At 42.9% G+C, this 23,750-nt stretch overlaps 1 protein-coding gene across 1 annotated transcript in view; it reads right to left on the bottom strand.

The window, feature by feature from the left end:
* LOC309562507 (membrane-spanning 4-domains subfamily A member 4D-like) overlaps positions 1-13,285 on the bottom strand; it is a gene marked incomplete at both ends in the record, with an annotated part of 53,424 nt that extends 40,139 nt beyond the window's left edge. Inside the window, one exon of the mRNA XM_082266746.1 lies at positions 13,154-13,285. Coding sequence (XP_082122872.1) covers positions 13,154-13,285 — 132 coding nt within the window. The remainder of the gene's footprint in view (positions 1-13,153) is intronic.
* Between the last annotated feature and the right edge of the window lie 10,465 nt (positions 13,286-23,750).

The following is a 23,750-nucleotide window of genomic DNA, read 5'->3' as shown; positions in this document are numbered from 1 at the left end:
ATTCTTGTGAATGAGCAGCCCAAACCAACTGTATACATTATATATATATATATATATATATATATATATATATATATATATATATATATATATAATATATGTATACATACATATATATATATAATATATATAATAAATGTATACAGTTGGTTTGGGCTGCTCATTCACAAGAATTACATGCAAAATAATGGCACCGCTTTCAGCACCTAAAATTTAGGGCAGATAGACAAAATATGAATCCAAAGGGACCTCTGTAGATAACCAAAAGGGAGTGCTGTGTTGGAATCCACCCTCGTGAGTGCACTTTAAATTTATTGATCAAACAATCTTTTGAAGCCATCAATTGTTTGAAAACATATATTTTTTGAATATGTTTAATTACTTTTTTCAACTCAGGGGGTTCCTCTGATCTCCGCTTCCTCGTTATACTTGCTCTAGCTGCAAAAATAATCTGCATACAAATAGGTCTAATAGATGGGTGGATATTTTCGGATCCAACACTTAAGATAGCCAGAGCGGGGTGGTTGGGGCTCCTTTTGCATGAATTACTGCATCTTTGCAGCATAGCATGGAGGTGATCAGCCTGTGGCACTGCTGAGGTGTTATGGTAGCCCAGGTTGCTTTGATAGCATCCTTCAGCTCGTTTGCATTGTTTGGTCTGGTGTCTCTCATCTTCCTCTTGACAATACCTCACAGATAGTCTATGGGGTTTACATCAGGCGAGTTTGCTGGCCATCCAAGCACAGTAATACCATGATCATGAAACCAGGTATTGGTACTTTTGGCAGTGTGGGCGGTGCCAAGTCCTGCTGGAAAATGAAATCAGCATCTACATAAAGCTGGTCAGCAGAGGGAAGCATGAAGTGCTCTAGAATTTCCTGGTAAAGGGCTGAGCTGACTTTGAACTTGATAAAACACAGTGGACCAACACCAGCAGATGACATGGCTCCCCAAATCATCATAGACATACCGTTCACTAAGCCAATATTTCTCTAATAAAAAATCCTTTTCTTTTTATTGGTCTTACATAGTTACATAGTTAGTCAGGTTTAAAGAAGACACAAGTCCACCTGGCTCAACCAATAAAAAACAAAAACACAGTAAAGAAAACTCAACCATACAATCCCATATACACAATCCTATACCGCAGTTGATCCAGAGGAAGGCGAAAAATCCCAGCAAAGCATGATCCAATTTGCTATAGCAGGGGAAAAAATTCCTTCCTGATCCCCCGAGAGGCAATCGGATATTCCCTTGATCAACTTTACCTATAAATATTAGTACCCATTGTTATTATGTACACCTAGTAAAGAATCCAGGCCTTTTTTAAAGCAATCTGGTGAGCTGGCCAGAAACACCTCTGGAGGGAGTCTATTCCACATTTTCACAGCTCTTACGGTGAAGAAACATTTCCATATTTGGAGATGAAATCTCTTTTCCTCTAGGTGTAAAGAGTGCTCCCTTGTCCTCTGTGATGACCTTAAAGTGAACAACTCAACACCAAGTTCACTATATGGACCCCTTATCTATTTATACATGTTGATTATATCCCCCCTTAATCACCTTTTCTCAAGAGAATAAATTCAGTTCCTCTAATCTTTCCTCATAGCTGAGCTTCTCCATGCCTCTTATCAGTTTGGTTGCCCTTCTCTGCACTTTCTCCAGTTTCCTGATATCCTTTTTAAGAACTGGTGCCCAAAACTGAACTGCATATTCCAGATGAGGTCTTACTAATGATTTGTACAGGGGCAAAATTATATATCTCTCTCTGGAGACCAGCCTCTGTTAACACAAGAAAAGACTTTGCTTGCTTTGGAAACCGCAGCTTGGCATTGCATGCTATTATTAAGCTTAGGATCTACCAGAACACCCAGATCCTTCTCTGCTACGGATTCCTACAGTTCTACTAGTATGTATGATGCATGCATATTCTTAGCCCCCAAGTGCATTACTTTACATTTATCAACATTAAACCTCATTTGCCACATAGTTGACCAATGAAACAGTGCATTGAGGTCAGCTTGTAAGTTGGAGACATCCTGTAAGGAAGTTATTCCACTACAAAGCTTGGTGTCATCTGCAAAGACTGAAATGGTCCTTTTAATCCCAGACCCTATATAATTTATAAAGATATAAAAAAGTAAGGGTCCCAACACTGAACCTTGGGGTACACCATTGATAACCTTAGACCATTCAGAGTAAGAATCATTAACCACTACTCTCTGAATTCTATCTTTTAGCCAATTTTCTATCCATTTACAAACTGATCTTTCCAAGCCTGTAGACTTTACCCTACACATTAGCTGTGTGTGGGGAAACGGTGTCAAACGCTTTTGCAAAATCCAAGTATACTACATCCACAGCCACCCCTCTATGGTCTTATGTAATATTCTGATTTTCTTAAATACTAAATTTTGGGTTTTCACTAGCTGTAAGCCATATTTATCAAAATTAAAGGAAAGAAATGTTTGAAATATATCACTCTGTGTGTAACGCATCTACAGTCAGGTCCATAAATAATGGGACATTAACACAATTCTAATACTTTTGGCTCTATACACCACCAAAATGGATTTGAAATGAAACAAACAAGATGTGCTTTAACTGCAGACTTTCAGATTTAATTTGAGGGTATTTACATTCAAATCAGGTGAAAGGTGTAGGAATTACAACAGTTTGTATATGTGCCTCCCACTTTTTAAGGGACCAAATGTAATGGGACAATTGGCTGCTCCATGGCCAGGTGTGTGTTATTCCCTCATTATACCATTTACAAGGAGCAGATAAAAGGTCCAGAGTTCATTTCAAGTGTGCTATTTGCATTTGGAATCTGTTGCTGTCAACTCTCAATATGAGATCCAAAGAGCTGTCACTATCAGTGAAGCAAGCCATCTGTCAGGAAAGAGCTCACCTGCTGGTGGCACTGTAGCTCCCAGATCCATAAGCTGCAGTTCCAGTGTCCACCAGTGGGTGTCTCTCAGTAGTCAGAAGCGAACATCTTATGCAATCAGTCATCACCTGATGCTGGTTGCAGGAAGTATATTTAAACCCTGTGTATGCTTCTTCTCACTGCCTTGGTATTGTCTCCATGTGCGCCTGACCTGCATGCCTGTGTCCCTGTATCCTGATCCTGGACTCTGATCCTGACCCTGACCCTGACCCTGCAGCCTGATTCCTTCCTTCCTGTTTGCTTACTCCGTCTCCTGCAACCCTCTCTCTGTTCTGTCTTGCTCCCAGCTCCCTCTGCTTGATCTCCCGTGTATGACCCCGGCTCTGTTACTATTACTATTCATTTATCCTGTTTTGTATATATTTGGTTTGAGCAGTTGTTTGCTGTGTGTCACTATTGTTTGGGTATCTGGTTGGATTTACACAGTTATAGTTTTCTGGAGGTGCGTTTACATTTGTGTTATTCACTTATTTTTAAATAAATTATATTCTTTACACCTTAATTATGTCTAATGTTCTCTGTGTCAGTCCACACATTTCTGGTCACACCTGTTGCTGACAGAATACCAAGGCAGTCCTGACCAGAAGTGGCTGCACAGAGAAGCCATCTTAGCTCTGTTGTTTGTGGCAAGATGCATCTTGAGGAGGTAATTTACTTTTCTTTGCTGGTGACAGAGGAAAAGGAATACTGCTGCCAGATATTAAAGGAGTGGGCCAGGGACCAGCTGTTAGAATGCATTTGTCTTGCTCATTCCCTAGTTGATCAGGGCAGGATGCTGTTTGATGATGTTCAGCCATTGATTCAAGTTTGTGCAGAGTTGGCTTTGTCCAGTATTCCTAAAGAAAGTGATGACTTTTCTCCCCCCTTTAGTATGGCTCAGGTAGAATCACTGGTATGGTTATTGGAGGATGACTCCTCTTATTTCTTTGAGCACTATTCAGCATGTTCCCAACAGGTGCTAGTAGATTGTATTAATGCAGTGCAGTCTCTTGTCAGACAGGCAGAGTGTAAACTGAATCTTGTTCAACCGTTACTACAAGCATGGTCAGATATATTGCACTCAGCTTCAGTCAGTTTGCAACAACCCCTTCCTACTGCTAGACACCTGCCTGCTCAAACATCTCTCTCTCCATCACCCACAGCAACCACAGTTGCAGCCCAGTTTACCCTTCTACCAACCATATGTCAGTACCCTGTTCCCACTTGCTGCACCTACCCTGCCTTTAACTCCTTGAAGCTTACCTCTTCTCCACTGTCTGCACCAATCCTTCAGAAATCCTCCTTAGTTACTGCTCCCTCTTTTTCAAAATCCCCCAGCTTTTCTTTGCTACCAGCTGCTCCCCCTACTCACAGCCCTGTGTTCACATGCAGAACCTCAGTGGCAAAACCCAAAAAGAAACGAAAGTTTTTCCCAACTTGCAAAATCTTGCCACTATCCAATTGTGCATCCACACCAGCGGATCTGCTCCAGGCTGCATCCATGCCTGCTTCCACGCCAGCGGATCTACCCCAGCCTGCATCCATGCCTGCTTCCACGCCAGCGGATCTACCCCAGCCTGCTTCCACGCCAGCCGATCTGCTTCAGCTTGCTTCCACACTAGCCGATCTGCCTGCATCCACGCCAGCGGATCTGCTCCATCCTGCATCCACGCCAGCGGATCTGCCTGCTTCCACGCCAGCGGATCAGCCTGCATCCACGCCAGCCGATCTGCTCCAGCCTGCATCCACACCAGCCGATCTGCCTGCATCCACGCCAGCCGATCTGCTCCAGCTTGCTTCCACGCCAGCCGATCTGCTCCAGCCTGCTTCCACGCCAGCCGATCTGCCTGCATCCACGCCAGCCGATCTGCTCCAGCCTGCTTCCACGCCAGCCGATCTGCTTCAGCTTGCTTCCACACTAGCCGATCTGCCTGCATCCACGCCAGCGGATCTGCTCCATCCTGCATCCACGCCAGCGGATCTGCCTGCTTCCACGCCAGCGGATCTGCCTGCATCCACGCCAGCCGATCTACTCCAGCCTGCATCCACGCCAGTCGATCTGCTCCAGCCTGCATCCACGCCAGACGATCTGCTCCAGCCTGCATCCACACCAGCCGATCTGCCTGCATCCACGCCAGCCGATCTGCTCCAGCCTGCTTCCACGCCAGCCGATCTGCTCCAGCCTGCTTCCACGCCAGCCGATCTGCTCCAGCTTGCTTCCACGCCAGCTGATCTGCTCCAGCTTGCTTCCACGCCAGCCGATCTGCTCCAGCCTACTTCCACGCCAGCCGAACTGCTCCAGCCTGAAGTTCTGGTCCCTTTTGTCCAGCCTGAAGTTCTGGTCCCTTTTGCCCAGCCTGAAGTTCCGGTCCCTTTTGCCCAGCCTGAAGTTCCGGTCCCTTTTGCCCAGCCTGAAGTTCCGGTACCTTTTGCCCAGCCTGAAGTTCCGGTACCTTTTGCCCAGCCTGAAGTTCCGGTACCTTTTGCCCAGCTTGAAGTTCTGGTCCCTTTTGTCCAGCCTGAAGTTCTGGTCCCTTTTGTCCAGCCTGAAGTTCTGGTCCCTTTTGCCCAGCCTGAAGTTCCGGTCCCTTTTGCCCAGCCTGAAGTTCCGGTCCCTTTTGCCCAGCCTGAAGTTCCGGTCCCTTTTGCCCAGCCTGAAGTTCCGGTCCCTTTTGCCCAGCCTGAAGTTCCGGTCCCTTTTGCCCAGCTTGAAGTTCCGGTCCCTTTTGCCCAGCTTGAAGTTCCGGTCCCTTTTGCCCAGCTTGAAGTTCCGGTCCCTGTTGCCCAGCTTGAAGTTCCGGTCCCTGTTGCCCAGCTTGAAGTTCCGGTCCCTGTTGCCCAGCTTGAAGTTCCGGTCCCTGTTGCCCAGCTTGAAGTTCCGGTCCCTGTTGCCCAGCTTGAAGTTCCGGTCCCTGTTGCCCAGCTTGAAGTTCCGGTCCCTGTTGCCCAGCTTGAAGTTCCGGTCCCTGTTGCCCAGCTTGAAGTTCCGGTCCCTGTTGCCCAGCTTGAAGTTTCGGTCCCTGTTGCCCAGCTTGAAGTTTCGGTCCCTGTTGCCCAGCCAAAGGGGCAGGTGCCCAATGCCCAGCCTGTCTCTGGACATCCTGTCCCTAACAACCTGCCTGCCTCTGATGGTCTGCTGCTCGATGACACGTCTACCCCTAGGGATCTGCTGTCTGACAACCTGCCTTCTTCTGCCTCTGATCCGGTGACAGATGTCCAGCCTGATGATCCCATGCTTGATGTCCAGCATGCGTCTGATGATCCTTTTACCATTGACCAGCCTGATCTTACTTCTCTTCTACTAACCACCCAGCCGGGTTCTACTGACTCAATACCAGCTGCTCGGTTGGACTGTCATGCAAAAACAAAGTGTTCACCTGCTAATGGGTTTGAAAGCTCTGAGTCCTCGCATGCTTTATATGGGTTACCTGCTTGGCCTGAGATTCGTTTGTCGGTTGCCTCGGTTGAGTCCCTCTGGCAGAGTGTTGTTCCTATGGCTCCAAAGCCTGGTGGTCCGGACATGCCCATGGTAACTAGTAGCTGCATTTGCCTTCATGGCCCTGGTCATGGTAAGCTCCTGGGGAATGGGGGGGTACTATCTGTGCCTCTCCATGATCCGGATGCGCTTGCCCCAGCTTTGGGTGCACTAGGGGACCTGGGTTGGGTAACCAGTGCCTCAGAGATACCTAGGTGGCTTTTGAAGTGCAGAGTAAGTCCTGGAAACCAGGCAAGCTACTTGGTTATGGCAAGACACTTCTGTGTCAGAGTTCTGGTATTGTCACATGACCCCATGGCTAAGTCTGCAGGCAACTCGTGGGACCCCAGCAATGGGGTACCTGCTGTTCTGAGGGACTTGAAGTATCAAATTCTGTACATGTCAGAGGATCTGGCCAGCAGGACACCCAGCCAGTTGCTTGACCTCAGCGGTGGGATACCCAGTCAGTCACCTGACCCAGGCGGTGGGACACTTTGCCTATTGTTGGATCTTGGCAATGGGGCATCTTGCTTGGAACCCGGCACTTCTTCAGCCTACAAGGAACTTTTGCTCTGGATTTGTGCAGCAAATGACTGTCTTTTATGGACTGGTTTAGCTAGGGTTTTTTGGAGCGTCCTGAGGCCGCTCCTTAGAGGGGGGGTACTGTCAGGAAAGAGCTCACCTGCTGGTGGCACTGTAGCTCCCAGATCCATAAGCTGCAGTTCCAGTGTCCACCAGCGGGTGTCTCTCAGTAGTCAGAAGCGAACATCTTATGCAATCAGTCATCACCTGATGCTGGTTGCAGGAAGTATATTTAAACCCTGTGTATGCTTCTTCTCACTGCCTTGGTATTGTCTCCATGTGCGCCTGACCTGCATGCCTGTGTCCCTGTATCCTGATCCTGGACTCTGATCCTGACCCTGACCCTGACCCTGCAGCCTGATTCCTTCCTTCCTGTTTGCTTACTCCGTCTCCTGCAACCCTCTCTCTGTTCTGTCTTGCTCCCAGCTCCCTCTGCTTGATCTCCCGTGTATGACCCCGGCTCTGTTACTATTACTATTCATTTATCCTGTTTTGTATATATTTGGTTTGAGCAGTTGTTTGCTGTGTGTCACTATTGTTTGGGTATCTGGTTGGATTTACACAGTTATAGTTTTCTGGAGGTGCGTTTACATTTGTGTTATTCACTTATTTTTAAATAAATTATATTCTTTACACCTTAATTATGTCTAATGTTCTCTGTGTCAGTCCACACATTTCTGGTCACACCTGTTGCTGACACCATCATTAGGCTGAAAAAACAAAACAAACCCATCAGAGAGATAGCCAAAACATTAGGTGTGGCCAAATCAACTGTTTGGAACATCCTTAAAAAGAAAGAACGCACCGGTGAGCTCAGCAACACCAAAAGACCCTAAAGACCATGGAAAACAACTGTGGTGGATGACCGAAGAATTCTTTCCCTGGTGAAGAAAACACCCTTCACAACAGTTGGCCAGATCAAGAACACTCTCCAGGAGGTAGGTGTATGTGTGTCAAAGTCAACAATCAAGAGAAGACTTCACCAGAGTGAATACAGAGGGTTCACCACAAGATGTAAACCATTGGTGAGCCTCAAAAACAGGAAGGCCAGATTAGAGTTTGCCAAACAACATCTAAAAAAGCCTTCACAGTTCTGGAACAACATCCTATGGACAGATGAGACCAAGATCAACTTGTACCAGAGTGATGGGAAGAGAAGAGTATGGAGAAGGAAAGGAAATGCTCATGATCCAAAGCATACCACCTCATCAGTGAAGCATGGTGGTGGTAGTGTCATGGCATGGGCATGTATGGCTGCCAATGGAACTGGTTCTCTTGTATTTATTGATGATGTGACTGTTGACAAAAGCAGCAGGATGAAGTCTGAAGTGTTTCGGAAAATATTATCTGCTCATATTGCGAAAGCAACCAAAGAGTTTTTTAAGGGAAAGAAGTGGAATTTTATGCAATGGCCAAGTCAATCACCTGACCTGAATCCGATTGAGCATGCATTTCACTTGCTGAAGACAAAACTGAAGGGGAAATACCCCAAGAAGAAGCAGGAACTGAAGACAGTTGCAGTAGAGGCCTGGCAGAGCATCACCAGGGATGAAACCCAACGTCTGGTGATGTCTATGCATTCCAGACTTCAGGCTTTAATTGACTGAAAAGGATTTGCAACCAAGTATTAAAAAGTGAAAGTTTGATTTATGATTGTTAATCTGTCCCATTACTTCTGGTCCCTTAAAAAGTGGGAGGCACATATACAAACTGTTGTAATTCCTACACCATTCACCTGATTTGGATGTAAATACCCTCAAATTAAAGCTGAAAGTCTGCAGTTAAAGCGGAGTTCCACCCAAAAGTGGAACTTCCGCTTTAGGGAGTCCTGACCCCCCGACATGCCACATTTGGCATGTCATTTTTTGGGGGGGGAGCGGGTACCTAGTTTTGACAGGTACCCGCTCCCACTTCCGCTCGGAGCGCCGCGGCGCCCTGAGCGGAAGTTCTCCTCTCCCCCTCCCTCCCTGCAATCTTCTGGGACACGTCAGAGGTCCCAGAAGATTGCCGGCCAATCACGGCGCGCAGCGCGACTCGCGCATGCGCAGTGGGTACCCGGCTGTGAAGCCGCAAACTGTAACAGCCGGGTGCCCACAGCAGTGATGCCGGCGCCGAGGGAGAGGATCGAGGCTTCCGGCGGCCGCATCGCTGGACCGTTGGACAGGTGAGTAAATGGCTGGAACTCCGCTTTAAAGCACCTCTTGTTTGTTTCATTTCATTGTGGTGGTGTATAGAGCCAAAAAGATTAGAATTGTGTCGATGTCCCAATATTTATGGACCTAAATGTATATAAAATATATGAGTTTCACTTTTTGAATTAAATTACTGAAATAAATGACCTTTTTGATGATATTCCAATTTTATGAGATGCACCTGTATTTGTATTTTATTCTTTACCCACATTAAGGGTTTAGAAAACGAAAAAAATATATATATTTAAAAACAGTACAGGGACAGCGACTGTTTGTCCCAGCACCATTTTAAAAAGGCACCTAGAGTAAGCGGGTATTGACAGCTTTTGGTGCTGGAACTGCCAGCTGTCAGTGACAGCCAGGTCCAGCACTAATGCCCCGTATACACGTGCAGATTATCTGAAGACTTTTGTCTTCAGATTTACCTTTTCTATGTAGTGCAAGGGCCTGCCGGATTGCATACAAATTGAAAGTGTTTAGGTTTGACCTCATATTATATGGTTTTGGTAAGTCTACAGACAAAAGTCTTCAGATAATCTGCATGTGTGTACGGGGCATTAGGCCCAGGTACTAAAACAATCTGCTCTTGGGCTTCTGACCTTGCTACATATAAGAGCACCTGTAGAAGATCACTGTAAAGCTGGATACACACTATACAACTTTTGTTGGTAGATTTCCTTTAGATTTACCTTCAACTATGTAATACAAGGGCCTGCCTGATTGCATACAAATTGAAAGTGTTTAGGTTTGACCTCATATTATATGGTTTTGGTAAATCTAAAGGAAAAAAATCTAAAGAAAGTTGTATAGTGTGTATCCAGCTTTAGATGTGAGAGACACGTTGGGGGTTCTCTGCGACATGCTGGGGATGGAAGCCCATTAAAAACAATGGGAGGTTGAAAGCTCCCGAAGTTATTTATGGCTGCTCGCATGTAATTGCTCATGAAGAAATTACCTGCAAATGATTAGCCCTGGACTCAGACAGCCTGGGCAGGCATAAAATGCTTATGTAAGTGAATGCAACGTCATTCAAATTTTTAGTGATCACAAACCTGTGATAAAATCAGCCTTGTGCTAATTTGCACACTCATCAATCCAGATTAATCATCTCTTAACAGTAGGTCAACAGTTTATGCAAACCATTTTTTATTCTTGTGTAGCAATGAAAGGGCAATAAAGCTCTCCCAAAGTAAAACGCACATGTTCACCTTGAGCTTTATTATTTCCCTTACTTTACATAAACGTCTCACTAATGTGATATTATTTTTATCAGAAGATTTTGCTGATTATCTTTGGCAGAAAATTGATGGGGAAGCACACTTTTTAAAAAAAAAAAAAAAAGTTCCATTGTTAAAATTTTTAGGAAAATGCATTATATAAAGTTTTTTTCCATTTATTCACAATAAAAGCCAAGGAGATAAAAATATGTGTACCCAAATCTGCTACCAACTTAAGTTTCATCCAGTCCAAAAAAAAAGATGAATAATATGTTAGGGGAGACTATAAACACTAAAAGGTATAATGTGCAGAACAGAGACATCGTAGAAATGAAAATAAAATGCTCTGAAACTCAAAGGAATTTAGGTAGAAAAACACCCCGAGATTCAGGTGAGTAAAAATTGATGAATAAAATTTTACTTTCAAAAGTTTTTATTTTGAGATTACAAGAAAACAAGAGCATAAAGGATATAACAAGCATAACAAATGCAAATTGGGTTACACATGAGAAGGGGTCTTAAAGCGGAGTTCCGGGCACAGAAACGTTTTTTCAATGAACATACCCCCGGGACAGTCAGGGCTAGTACATTCCACAATGGATAGCCTCTGATCTGTCCCGGTTCGCACTTACCTGCAAGAAGAAATACTCACTTTTAAAATTCTTCTCCAGCATTGCCATCTCTGTTGTGGGCAGCTGAAGCCAGCACGATCCTCTTCTGCGCCCTCTTCCGCGTCTTCTTCTTCCAGAATGCGCCTTCACCGACCCCTCTTGTCACTTCCGGTGCGGCACGGGAAGTGACAAGCAGGGCCGGTGCCGTTGCATTGATTCCTGGGAGCGATGACGTTCAGCTCCCAGGAATCATTGCAAACCGGAAGTGACGGCGCGGTCCGCGGCCACAGAGGGAGGAAGTGGAAAATAGGTGAGTATTTCTTTCTACAATTACAAGGTAAGTTAAAAAAAAAAATTTCCTAACTATCCAATTCCTTTTCAGGTGAAGAAGAGCAAACGGATGGACACAAAATCAATTAGGTCGGTTTTGTGCCCGGAACTCCGCTTTAAGTTACTTGCGATGCTTAAGCGGCTCTAGGTACATAATAAATGGCAACAAAAGTCTCTGAAAATGATGGTACTGGATATATACGGACAAATTGAAGGAATCCTGCATAGCCTAAATCTAGTATAACCCTTATTGAGGTTGTCCATTCTCCCCTATAAAAAAAGAGGCAATTGGTATAACAGAGTCGTCCGTTTCATGACCCCTTCTCCTAGAACCGAGCAAGAAGGAGGGGGGAAAACGTCAACGGATATCCCAATGTTAACCCTCCCAGGGTTGACAGACCCTGAGATTAGAGAGAAAGGAAAGGGGAGGGGAGGGAAGGGACAAGGGGGAGCAGCCGCGCTCTGGGGAGGCGCACCCAAACCACATGACTTTAAACTAAGCCCGGAGTAAAGGACATTCCCAAGTAATTGGCCCATGGTTCCCAAATCTTTTCAAACTTAGATACCGTGTCTGTCAGGGTGCCTACCATCTTCTCCTGCGTCATGATCCACGTAATTTTATTTCTAAATTTCCTCATAGGCACCGATCACTGTTTCCAGGCTGCAGCAATTGTCATTTTGGTACCCAAGAAAATAAAGTATATTAGTTGTTGTGTGTGTGTGTGTTTAGGCACCTTAGGCACTCTGGAATTCAAGAGGGCAATGGCCGCCTGTCTGGGAACCCTGACACCAGTAACCTTGAAGAGCATGTGGAAGACTCGATAATTAAAATTTTACATTTATATCTCCAGTCAGCAGGTGAAGCTCTGGCTCCTTCTCAAAGGTTATTATAACCCTTCCTTAGTCTACATAAAACGAGTATTAGAGTTTTGGGCTCTGTCCCCTTTGTAGACATTGCTCTAGTAGGGCAAGAATTGCATTTATTCAAGTCCATTTATGATTAGCAAAATCAAGGATTACATGGGAAGAGCAGAACATAGACTAAGGCTTCATGTACACTACAGCTCCTAAACTTGAGATTAAGAGGTTTTGGTGTTTTTTTGCCAAAGCTCCTAAACCCAACTCCATAAAAGCCTACACTTCATTAGCAAAAGTATTGGCATGCCTGCCTTTACACGCACATGAACTTTTATGGCATCCCGGTCTTAGTCCAAAGGGTTCATTATTGAGTTGGCCCACCCTTTGCAGATATAGCAGATTCAACTGTTCTGGGAAAGCTGTCCACAAGGTTTAGGAGTGTGTCTATTAGAATGTTTGACTATTCTTCCAGAAGCACATTTGTGAGGTCAGGCGCTGATGTTGGAAAGAGGGCCTGGCTCGCAGCCTCCACTCTAATTCATCCCAAAGGTGTTCTATCGGTTTGAGGTCAGGACTCTGTGCAGGCCAGTTAAGTTCCTTCACCCAGCTCGCTCATCCATGTCTTTATGGACCTTGCTTTTTGCACTGGTCCAAATCATTTGACAGAGTTTCTTTGTGGTGAAGTCAACTTACCAATTACTTACTTGTCTCACTACACAAAGAGTTTTGGGCGAAGATGTTCTTCAAAGTAGAACTTTACCCTTAAAGCCTATCTCTAGGCACAGGTAATCATTTTTCAAAAACAGACTTTCATTTCCACATTGTGTATTTATTTATGAAATCAGCCCTCACCACCCTATCACATACTAACCATTTAACTCTTATTAAAATGTATTAAATATTTACTTTTACCTATGCCACATACCCCTAAAAATATAGTTTTCCACCTATACGCTCACCCCAAGAGCCTTTGGTTGTCCTTTCAGGAATATCAGATGAAATCTTGCTTTTGGTTGTTGAGCTGAGAAGGGGCCATTCCACATGGAACCAGGAGCAGCAACCATCCTTGGAGCATTTCCTACCAGGGCCATGTTAGACATTTCCTGTAAGGTAAAAAAAATGCTAGTCAAATTTACCACTTACTATTAAAGGTTCTTCGTTGTTGGAGATGGGACAGAATATGCTCATTACAAATAAATCACTATAAATAGGTGGGGGGTACTGCGCTTCTGGGAGGTGTTTAAATAAATAAATAAATTAAACCAGGTGTGTGTGCCTATCACAATAAATATAGAAGGAAACTAAATCATACAAAATAGATCCATATTCATAATAAACATATTAAATATTAGTGCAATACTTTAAAGAATACTTCATGTGTTCAAAATGCTCTAGTGACCAATAAAGTGCTCAAGTGCATCTATATACAAAGCAAAGTGTCCTCAGTGCTTCACAACTAAATATATAACAGTCTGGGTGTAAATAAAGTCCAAATAATTTAAAATAAGTATTCAAGTGAAAAAAATATATCCATAGGTGCAACTCCTTCACCAAACACCGTGTTGACAATAGTGGGGTGCTTCTCCTTATCCCCTCTAGGTGCTCTAACCGCTCACCTTCAATACTAGGGGTAAAAGCCTTATCAGAAATCATGGGGGCTCCTCTCCAATTTTATACCATGATCCACTGGGGTCAGATATCTGGGCTGCTGCGGGTGACGTGGCTCACTCTCCCTCTCCAGAATCCCCACGGTCCCAAATGGATCTCAAAGCAGAAACTCAAAATGGTGCAAGTATGTATGGATAACGGGTATTTTTATTAAGTATAATTAAAACCACTCACATTAGCTGAATAAACAAAGCGCAAACAGGATAGCGTCGGAGTGGGATCGCGGTCCTCACTTCCGCGATGTGCGTCACTTCCGGTCCGAACGTCCCTACGCGTTACGCCACTTCCGCGTCACGTGGCTTCTTCAGACCCCTGAGTTGCACCTATGGATATATTTTTTTCACTTGAATACTTATTTTAAATTATTTGGACTTTATTTACACCCAGACTGTTATATATTTAGTTGTGAAGCACTGAGGACACTTTGCTTTGTATATAGATGCACTTGAGCACTTTATTGGTCACTAGAGCATTTTGAACACATGAAGTATTCTTTAAAGTATTGCACTAATATTTAATATGTTTATTATGAATATGGATCTATTTTGTATGATTTAGTTTCCTTCTATATTTATTGTGATAGGCACACACACCTGGTTTAATTTATTTATTTATTTAAACACCTCCCAGAAGCGCAGTACCCCCCACCTATTTATATCTTTGACACTGTTTGGTTATCAGCCCCGGTACTAGCAGCATCTGGGTTCTCCTTTAACCCCTTTTTAATCGCCCTTGTTTAGACAGCGCAGGACTCACTACACCATTCTCTTTACAAATAAATCACTGTTTTTGCTTGTGCTTGTTGAGAAAAGTTAGTTTTTTACTATACTGATTTTTATTAAGTGTTAAACAATCCACAGAAATCGCCCAATTAAAACTCATTCATGATTTACATTACAAACATTCCTCACATGGATGGGTGACAATTGCTTCTGAAGCAGCTAGCGTGACCAGGGAAACCGGTCATGCTTCCAGCCTTGCTCCTATGTAAAGAAATTGAGAGATGAGGGCGCTCTGGTGAGGAAGGCAGTCCGGTCCTTTGTTGCGGTGGAAAGGTTGCACTGAGGGCAGCACTTGTGTGAGAAGAAGCAGCTCTATAGGATCATATAGTGAAAGAAAGGCACCTCTAAGTGCAGTATTAAAATATTTATTTTTTGGTGCAAGGGATTAAAAACACTGACGAGATAACAGGCATGTAATAACTGTCCCCTTTTTGGTTCGCTGTGTCCTCTGTCTAGCGGATGAGGGAGGATGAAAGAGCCATCCTGCAGCTGTCTGGATTCCCTGGTGACATGGAGGAACAATGAAGCGGAGAGGCAAATGGCACACATAAATCCTTTTAATACTGCACTTAGAGGCGCCTTTCTTTCCTTTTATCAGTCTTGCTCCCTTGCTGCCAGCTTCTGGGATACCTCCTCCCCTATCTCCTCCATGACAGCTCTGGATATGGACTGAAACACCTCTATTTTTACAGCTTGGGCCTCTCAAGATCCACAGGGATGGCTAAATACATTTTCTCTACTTGAGTGTTATATGGTTGGAAACTCTTCTTTAATCTAAACTGATGGCTCCCACATTGAGCAATAAAGAATTATATACAACACAGTTGGAGGAGTTCTCCTGTGTCTACCTGGTTGCCACCAATGGAAGGGCAGACGATGGCATGCTATAAGCTATATTAGTGCTATATGTGATGACAGGGGCATCTCTCCCTGGGAGTTTTCCAATTATGCCTAATGTTTGATATACAGTATATGCCATTATTCACTCTGACTCCATGCTGCTTATATGGGGGTTGGTCTCATAACACATTTTATTGAAGGACACCCTCATGGACTTTAAATGTCATTAGCCACATGTAGTGGCACTTCACATCATATATATGTGTGTTGGTCTTATGCTACAGCCCAAAGGAATTTAAATGCCACTGGCCATATAGAGTGGCCCATTAATATCCCCTATATGTGGACTGGTTCCCCTTACAATCCATGAGAGGATACTTTAATGGACTTTGAATAATATTCAACTGTATACCAGTTCTGGAATATATTCTACTAGGGGATCATTTCAGGAATCCTGAAGAACAACAAGTTATATAGAATATGAAGAAGTTTTTATGTTTTTGATGCGGTTTATGTAGATCTGGTTTATGTAGACTGTGCCCCCCCACTGGGGTACACACCCATGAACACTTGACATCACATTTTTTTTTGTTCCCCCTCTTTTTTAAGAGGGATGATGCATATACAATTTTCCTGCAGCTGCCATAGTTGTGTTTTTAATAAATGGCCAATCATGATTTGATTTTATTAGCTGGATAGAGGGTTTTGTATTTTCTAGAATATTAGTGTTTAATAAAATGATTTTCTTTATGGTTACTTGTGTCTGACTACTTTGCCAGGTCCCCTCAAATAATATAGATTTATCTAGGGATACATTGCACATATTTTCATATTGAGTTTGAGCTCTGTCTGGTTTTTATTCCTTTATTATTTTTTCATGTATGTATGCACCAACAGTTCCCTCATAATAGATTTTTAACCCAAGCTCATAATTTAATAACAATTTTTTTTTTCTTTAATATGTCTTACTTTGTATAAATTTTTCTTGACTGGAAAAAGTATGTAGATCAGGTGTTCTGATTTCATTTGTTTAAAGCAAAGACAACCAGACTAAATCATTCAGCAATGATATCCTACAATTCTTTTACCTCCTAATTAAAATAGATCCCCTCCTTCATTCACAGTATAATTACTCAAAGAGGAGCCTTATCATCATGTTAGCACACCATTTAGCATCACTGTGGAATGCCCACCTCCAAAAAGAGATCATAAGAAAAAGAGGACCCTTTGCATCGCATGACCGGCCTAGTGACGACTTTGATAACGTTAAAATGGTTCTAAAGGCTGAAGGTTTTCTATGCATGAAGATAAAATACCTTCGGTATGCAGCTCCCCCTACAGCCCCCCTAATACTTACCCAAGCCCGACCGTGATCCAGCGATGTGCAAGAGAGTGGCTATCCTTACGGGTCTCTGCCTCCTGATTGGCTGAGAGACAGCTGAGCCATTGGCTCCTGCTGCTGTCAATCACACACCTCACAGCCAATAAAGAAAGAGCGGGGGCAGGACCAAGCCCCGTTCAGCTTGTCCCTATGAACACACAGATGGGGACCCCGGAGTGAGCACACACGAGTCACCCCTATAGGAGGCAGTTAAAGTATGAAAAAAAAAACAAAAGCAAAATGTACAGCATGAGGTGGCCTCTAGGAATGAAAAAGGAGGGCTGGGGGCTGAGTAGTGGGACTTAAGCTTTGTTTTACTGCCTAAGGTGCCACAGTCCTAATGTTGTCAAGATACACCAGCTTTTTTTATTGTATAGAGCAGTAGCTTTCAAACTGTGGCCCTGATATCCCGTTGGTTGCCTTTATCCAGCCCTTGGGGCACTATTCATCCTACTGACACCAACAATGGGGGCATAATTCTTGCCACTGACACCAATGATGAGGCATTATTCCTCCCACTAAAGATGGGGCATTGTTTACTCCCACTGACACCAAAACATTTTCAAATCCCACTGGCCACAGTCTAGCCCCCCTAAAGTCTGAAGGACAGTAAATTGGCCTTTTACTTAGAAAGTTTGCAGACCCCTGGTACAGAGTACTGTATGTTCTAAGCAAGGATCAAATACAAGAGCTTAGAGTAGACAAGAATCTGTGTTTTTAACCACATACAGAACTCGGTATGTTGTGGAAATATTATTAATATTTGTGGACATTTCTTTAGGATGTATTTTTAGTTAATTTGCCATTATGTCTCCTAGTGTCAGCTTACCGGTAATTGCTATGCACAGCGAGTATTGCTTTAATTGGCCTTGAGGAAAGACCTGTAATTGTGGAAACCTTCCATTAAATGGAGACTGCAGACTACTTGTAGCCTGATCATCCCTATCGGCTGTGCCGGTCTGGATCTATGGCAGTGCAAGGAGAACTCCACCGCACAAATGTATATCAGCCAGCCGGGGCCCTGGTATTCACTGCGGAGATATGTTTGTGATGTGGAATTCTTATCGTTTTAATATCTGCCCTTTTTACCAGAATTAATGGCTGACAACTTTCTGTTATATTTGATCCATATGATTGAAATACTGCTGCTATTGTCTTTTGCAGATATAGTAAAGTCCCATTTTTTCAGAATGCTTTTATAATGCTGTTAGATTACCTGCTATAGTTGGTAAGGTACTGGAAAGTTTATTAAAAGATCACATAGAAGAGTTCTTGCAGGAAAAAAAATATTTTAAGCAACAGACAGCATGGATTAATGAAAGACAGAAGTTGTCAGACAAATCTGATATATTTTTGTACAGAGGTAAGTAAAACCTTAGACAAAGGAGTGGCTGTGGACATAGTATACTTAGATTTTGCAAAAGCGTTTGACACAGTTCCCCACACACGGCTAATGTGTAAGGTAAAGTCTACAGGCCTGGAAAAATCAGTTTGTAAATTGATAGCAAACTGGCTAAAAGTCTGAATTCAGGTGGGTCAAGATTCATACTCTAAATGTTATTAGTAGTGTACCCGAAGGTTCAGTGTTGGGACCCTTACTTTTTTATATATTTTAAAGGGTATAGGGTCTGGGATTAAAATGACCATTTAAGTCATGGGTGTCCAACCTTATGGCTTCTCTGGGCCACATTGAGTGTAGAGAAATTTTCTCGGGCCGCATATAAAATATATACTATAGTTAAGGTATATAAGTAATAAAATGCCGCCGCGCCCTCCCGTGCTGCCGCCTCCCCCCCCCAGCACTAATTTAACACAACTAGTGGATGATCCCCTCTGAGGCAGCCTCTGTGGCCCTGCCCCCGACTCGACTTCCTTCCTCCCCAGCAAAAAAAAAAAAAGATTGTCAGGGGGCAGTGGGCCGCATTGCCTGCGGTTCTTGGCCGCATGCGGCCCCCGAGCCGCAGGTTGGACATGCCTGATTTAAGTCTTTGCAGATGACACCAAGCTATGAAGTGAAAAAAATCTTTACAGGATGTCTCCAACTTACAAGCCGACCTCAATGCATTGTTTATTTGGAAAACTATGTGGAAAATGAGGTTTAATCTTGATAAAAGTAAAGTTATGCACTTGGGGGCTAAGAATATGTGTGCATTATACATAATAGGGGGGGTACAACTGGGGGTTTCAATGGTGGAGAAGGATCTGGGTGCTCTGGCAGATCATAAGCTTAATATTAGAATGCAATGCCAAGCTGTAGTTCCTAAAGTGAGCAAAATCCTTTCTTGTATTAAGAGAGGTATAGATTTCAGAGAGAAAGATATAATTTTGCCCCTGTACAAATCATTAGAAAGACCTCATCTGGGATATTCAGTTCTGGGCACCAGTTCACAAAATTGGGGAACGATATTTGGGAACTGGAGAAAGTGCAGAGAAGGGCAACCAAACTGATAAGAGGCATGGAGGAGCTCAGCTATGGGGAGAGATTAGAGGAACTGAATTTATTCTCCCTTGAGAAGAGGAGATGAAGGTTCTCTGCTGCCATGGCCGGACTAGATATGAGCAAATCTTGGGTTCATGCACTTCAGTGACAATGAACCTTTTATATGCCCCAACAAGCTGTCTACATTGATGAGTCCCTGATTAAATTTTCTGGCCTCCATGATTTCAAACAGTTTCTCCCCAGCAAGCATGCCAGATATGGGTTCAAGGGCAACAGGCTATACATGTAGTTTCCGGATTTATGATGTAATAGATAGCAATGTGGAGCCCTCCGACTGCCCAGACTACATGGGGAGCAGCGGCAAGATTGTTTGGGACTTGGTGTCACCCTTATTCGGAAAGGGGTACTATTTATACATGGATAATTATTACACAAGCGTGCCACTTTTTAATCACCTTTTTGATTTTTGGAATTGGCGCATGTGGCCCTGTGCGACCTAATCGGGGGGGAGAAAGCCTGCTTGAAGTGTTGCTTGCAATGAAGTGGAGGGACATACGGAATGTTTTCTTTCTGTCCTTCATTCACGCAGATATGACAGACCAAATTGCAACGGTGACTGGTGTTGTTGGGAAGCCCCTCTGTGTCCACGAATACAACCTTAACATGGCAGGGGTGGACTTCAACGACAAGATGATGGCACCGTAATTAATTGCCCGTCAGGACAGACGCTGGTACAAAAAAGTGTCTGTGTACTTATTCCAATTGGCTCTGCTGAATGCTTATGTGCTATACAAAAGCATCAGGAAGAAGTGGATCCTTCCTAAAGTTCCAGGAAGAGATCATCACTGCCCTTCTGTATCCAAAAGGTGCTGTGGTCCAAATTCACAATCCAGATGCAGTGAGTTGGCTGCATGAGAGGCATTTTCCAGATGCCCTCCCTAGTACCCCTACCCAAAGAGAACCCCAAAGAAGATGTCGTGTCTGTATAAAACACGGAAATAGGCATGACACCCGCTTATTTTGTCCCTCCTGTCCTGGCCAACCTGGTCTCTGCATCGGGATTTTTTTTTTATATTTATTTTTATTTTTATTTTTATTTTTTTTTATTATCATTTTTATTTTTATTATTATTTTTTACTTTTATTTTTATTATAGTTTTTTTTATTTTTATCTTTATTTATTATTTTTTATTTTTATTTTTATTATTATTTTTATTTTTCATTTTCATTTTTTATTTATCATTATTATTAGTTTTATTTTTATTTTTATTTATTAGTATTCATTTTTCTTTTTCACCATTTATCATTTTCATTTATTCTCATTATTTTCACATTTTCTTTTGATTGGTTTAAGGTACATTTCTTTCTGCCATTAGGGTTTTAATTAGCATGTATGTCACTCATATTTATTCACACTATATGACCACACTCAATTTGTGTATATATCCAACATCATTTAAAATCAGCCAGTACGTTCCACAGCCGTTCAGGAGTCCACAGTTAGGTAATTGGACTCCTCTTAGGACCCTGCGGCAGCCGAACGTTCCTCTCCTATATAATGCCCCTCTCCAAGATGGCAGGTCTAGAGGCCTGAGGAAGGAGCGCTTGCTCCGACAACGCATCGCCTACGTCATCACGCCCTACGCTCCACGCCCAACCCGGAAGTTCGCCGCCGGAGGTATTACAGGTGTCCCCTGGGTCCGGACATTGCTGGCTTGCACAGTCGGACACGGATTTCCTTGGAGTACATCAGTATCCCCCCTCGCTCAGGCAGTGGAACAACCGATCCTTTGAGGATTCCCATGATGTTTTTAATCGTTTATATTTGTGAGTACCCAGTTTTGGTGGATGTGTAATAAACCATAGAGTCTACTGCACTTAGAGTGGCGCTTTTTCTTTCTTTCCACAGTCTAGGGCACACTTTCACACAGGGTCTCGAAAGACGTTAGATGGCTATCGCATTTTGAGAGACCCTAGCCTGGAATGTTCAAAGTTGTTTTACAGTTACAAAAAAAAAAAAAAAAATTAAAAAATGTAAAAATAAATAAATAAAAAAGCCAAAATAGTTATCGTTTTATTGAAATAATTTTCTGTTCTTACTCTTTTACTGTACTTTATAATATACTGCTATACTATAATGTTTTATTGTTACTGTTTTTCATAGTTAATCATAGTTTGCTTTGCAGATACCACCATTCTACTGTACTGTATGCTATAATAATGTAATGTTTTATCGTTGTTGTGTTTTTCTCTGTTAACCATAGTTTTTTTCTTTTTTTTTTGCAGATACCACTGTTTTACTGCACTGTATACTATTATATTGTAATGTTTTATTGTTACTGTGTTTTATTGTTAACCATTAATAGGCTAAGTTTCCTATAATTACCTGTAAAACACTATAACCTTTTACTTTATCTGTATTCTCTGGTAACCTATTCCCGCTGTTCAATTTGCTCAGAAACCACGTGGGTAACACCACACAGACGTACAATGGAAGTGGGTATGATGTTGAAAGTTTATTTCTGCATACAATCATCTTATACAAAACCAGATTACAGGATACAAAGATGCACAGTATAGGATATCACATGACAATTAGAGGTGGCACTTAATTATGGTATCTCTTAATAGGATATAATTCACCTCCCAGGGGTGGGTGCATCTATCTTTCAAATTACCTCCCCCTCTGTGCTCATCTCACCAGAATCTATAACCTATTGAAAACTATTGTTAAATATTGCTTACTTGCAGACATTGTATCAGTCTGCACATTTGCGGTAAGCTAGGACATGAAAAAACTGTCTTATTCCTAGGTAAGTAATTTCCTCTACACACTTTTACACATAATCTCATGATCTTAAAGTGGTTTCCCAACCCCAAACCTCATAACATTTCAAATACATGTAATTTATCAATTTCTGCATAAAATCCATATTCAGAGAGATCAATATCCTATCAACCATTGTTTGCTTTGTAGGTACGCCCAACAGCTGCAGCACTGATTTGTTTATTCTGACAGCAACACATAAATCAATGATTGCAGCACTGTAGGAGGTGATTTCACCACCGCAGTTTAAAAAAAGAGCATATATGTCAAAGAAAGGGGGATGGGGTGGACACAGAGGGTGGATCTCCCCCATGCTATATATGCCATATTTTTTAACACTTTTCTTGGCAGAGATTTCTTCATCCACATCGATCAATGTGAATGGAGGAATCTGTTAGGTTCTTGTTTTTCGTTCAGCCCAATGGCTGTATGAAAAAAAAAAGAACCTTACAATATATGCCCAACAAGGAGGTCGTTGGATATTGAGTGGCCATTCCAGAAGGAGGCCTGCAAATTTAGGCATCATCTTGGTATAATTTTTTACAGCCAGCGGTCGGCTTTCATGTAAAAGCAATCCTAACAGTTAATTACCTGCTAGACTGCTTTTAGAAGCAGTGGGAGGGGACTGCCCCTCCCGCTGCCTTCCACGGTTTATTTGAGCTCTTCTGTCCCATCGGGTAACCCGAGACTGCAGCCGGTGGTTCCGTCAGCTGACCATAGAGATGATCGGAGACCAGAATGGCTCAAATCTGCTCTTTGGCCTAAGATACTGGAAGCTACGAGCATTTCATGACTTCGGTTTCGCCAGATATAAACAGCACCATTGGGAGATTGGGAAAGCATCTTATCACACCAATCTTGGTGTGGCCAGATGCTTTAAGGGCAGAGGAAATGCCAAGATAGCACAAAACTCCCCCAAATGACCGCTTTTTGGAAAGTAGACACCCCAAGGTATTTGCTAAGAGGCATGGTGAGTATTTTGCAGCTCTCGTTTGTTTTGGAAAATGAAGAAAGTAAAGAAAATATATTTTTTTCTTTTTTCAATTTTCAAAAATTTGTGGCAAAAAGCGAGATCTGCAAAATAGTCAACATGCCTTTTAGCAAATATCTTAGGGTGTCTACTTTCTGAAAAGAGGTCATTTGGGGTTTTTTTGTGCTGCCTTGGCATTTATAGCTTGCACAGAGCTCTTAGGCCCAGAACAAGGGAAACTGATCCTCCTAGAGACATTGTCTGCTGCTTAGTAAACTATAAACTAAAAGAAGACATACTCAGAAAAGATAAAGACCGGCGCACGTTGCTATACCGTGGGTCTGAAGTAAAAATCTATCAAGATTTATCCCCGATTCAACTCAGGAGAACTGCTACAAGATCCTGACGCGATGGTACAGAACCCCGACGATCTGAAATAAATATTACCCTTACCTGCCCAAAAATTGTTGGAGATGTCACAAAGATCCAGGTACACTCCTTCACGTCTTTTGGACGTGTCCACGAATCCAACCATTTTGGAAACAAAAACATGATATCATCACTAAAATTCTATTTTGGGATCCCATTTACCTATTTGAACGCATTTTCTGGCCCCTCCCAGCCCTAAACAAGGGAAGAAGATGGGAGG

The sequence above is a fragment of the Pelophylax lessonae genome (genome assembly GCF_965119305.1).
Source record: "Pelophylax lessonae genome assembly, chromosome: 9".
Lineage (NCBI taxonomy): Eukaryota > Metazoa > Chordata > Amphibia > Anura > Ranidae > Pelophylax > Pelophylax lessonae.
Note: the sequence above shows the minus strand (reverse complement) of the source record. Positions and strands in the feature narration are given on the sequence as shown.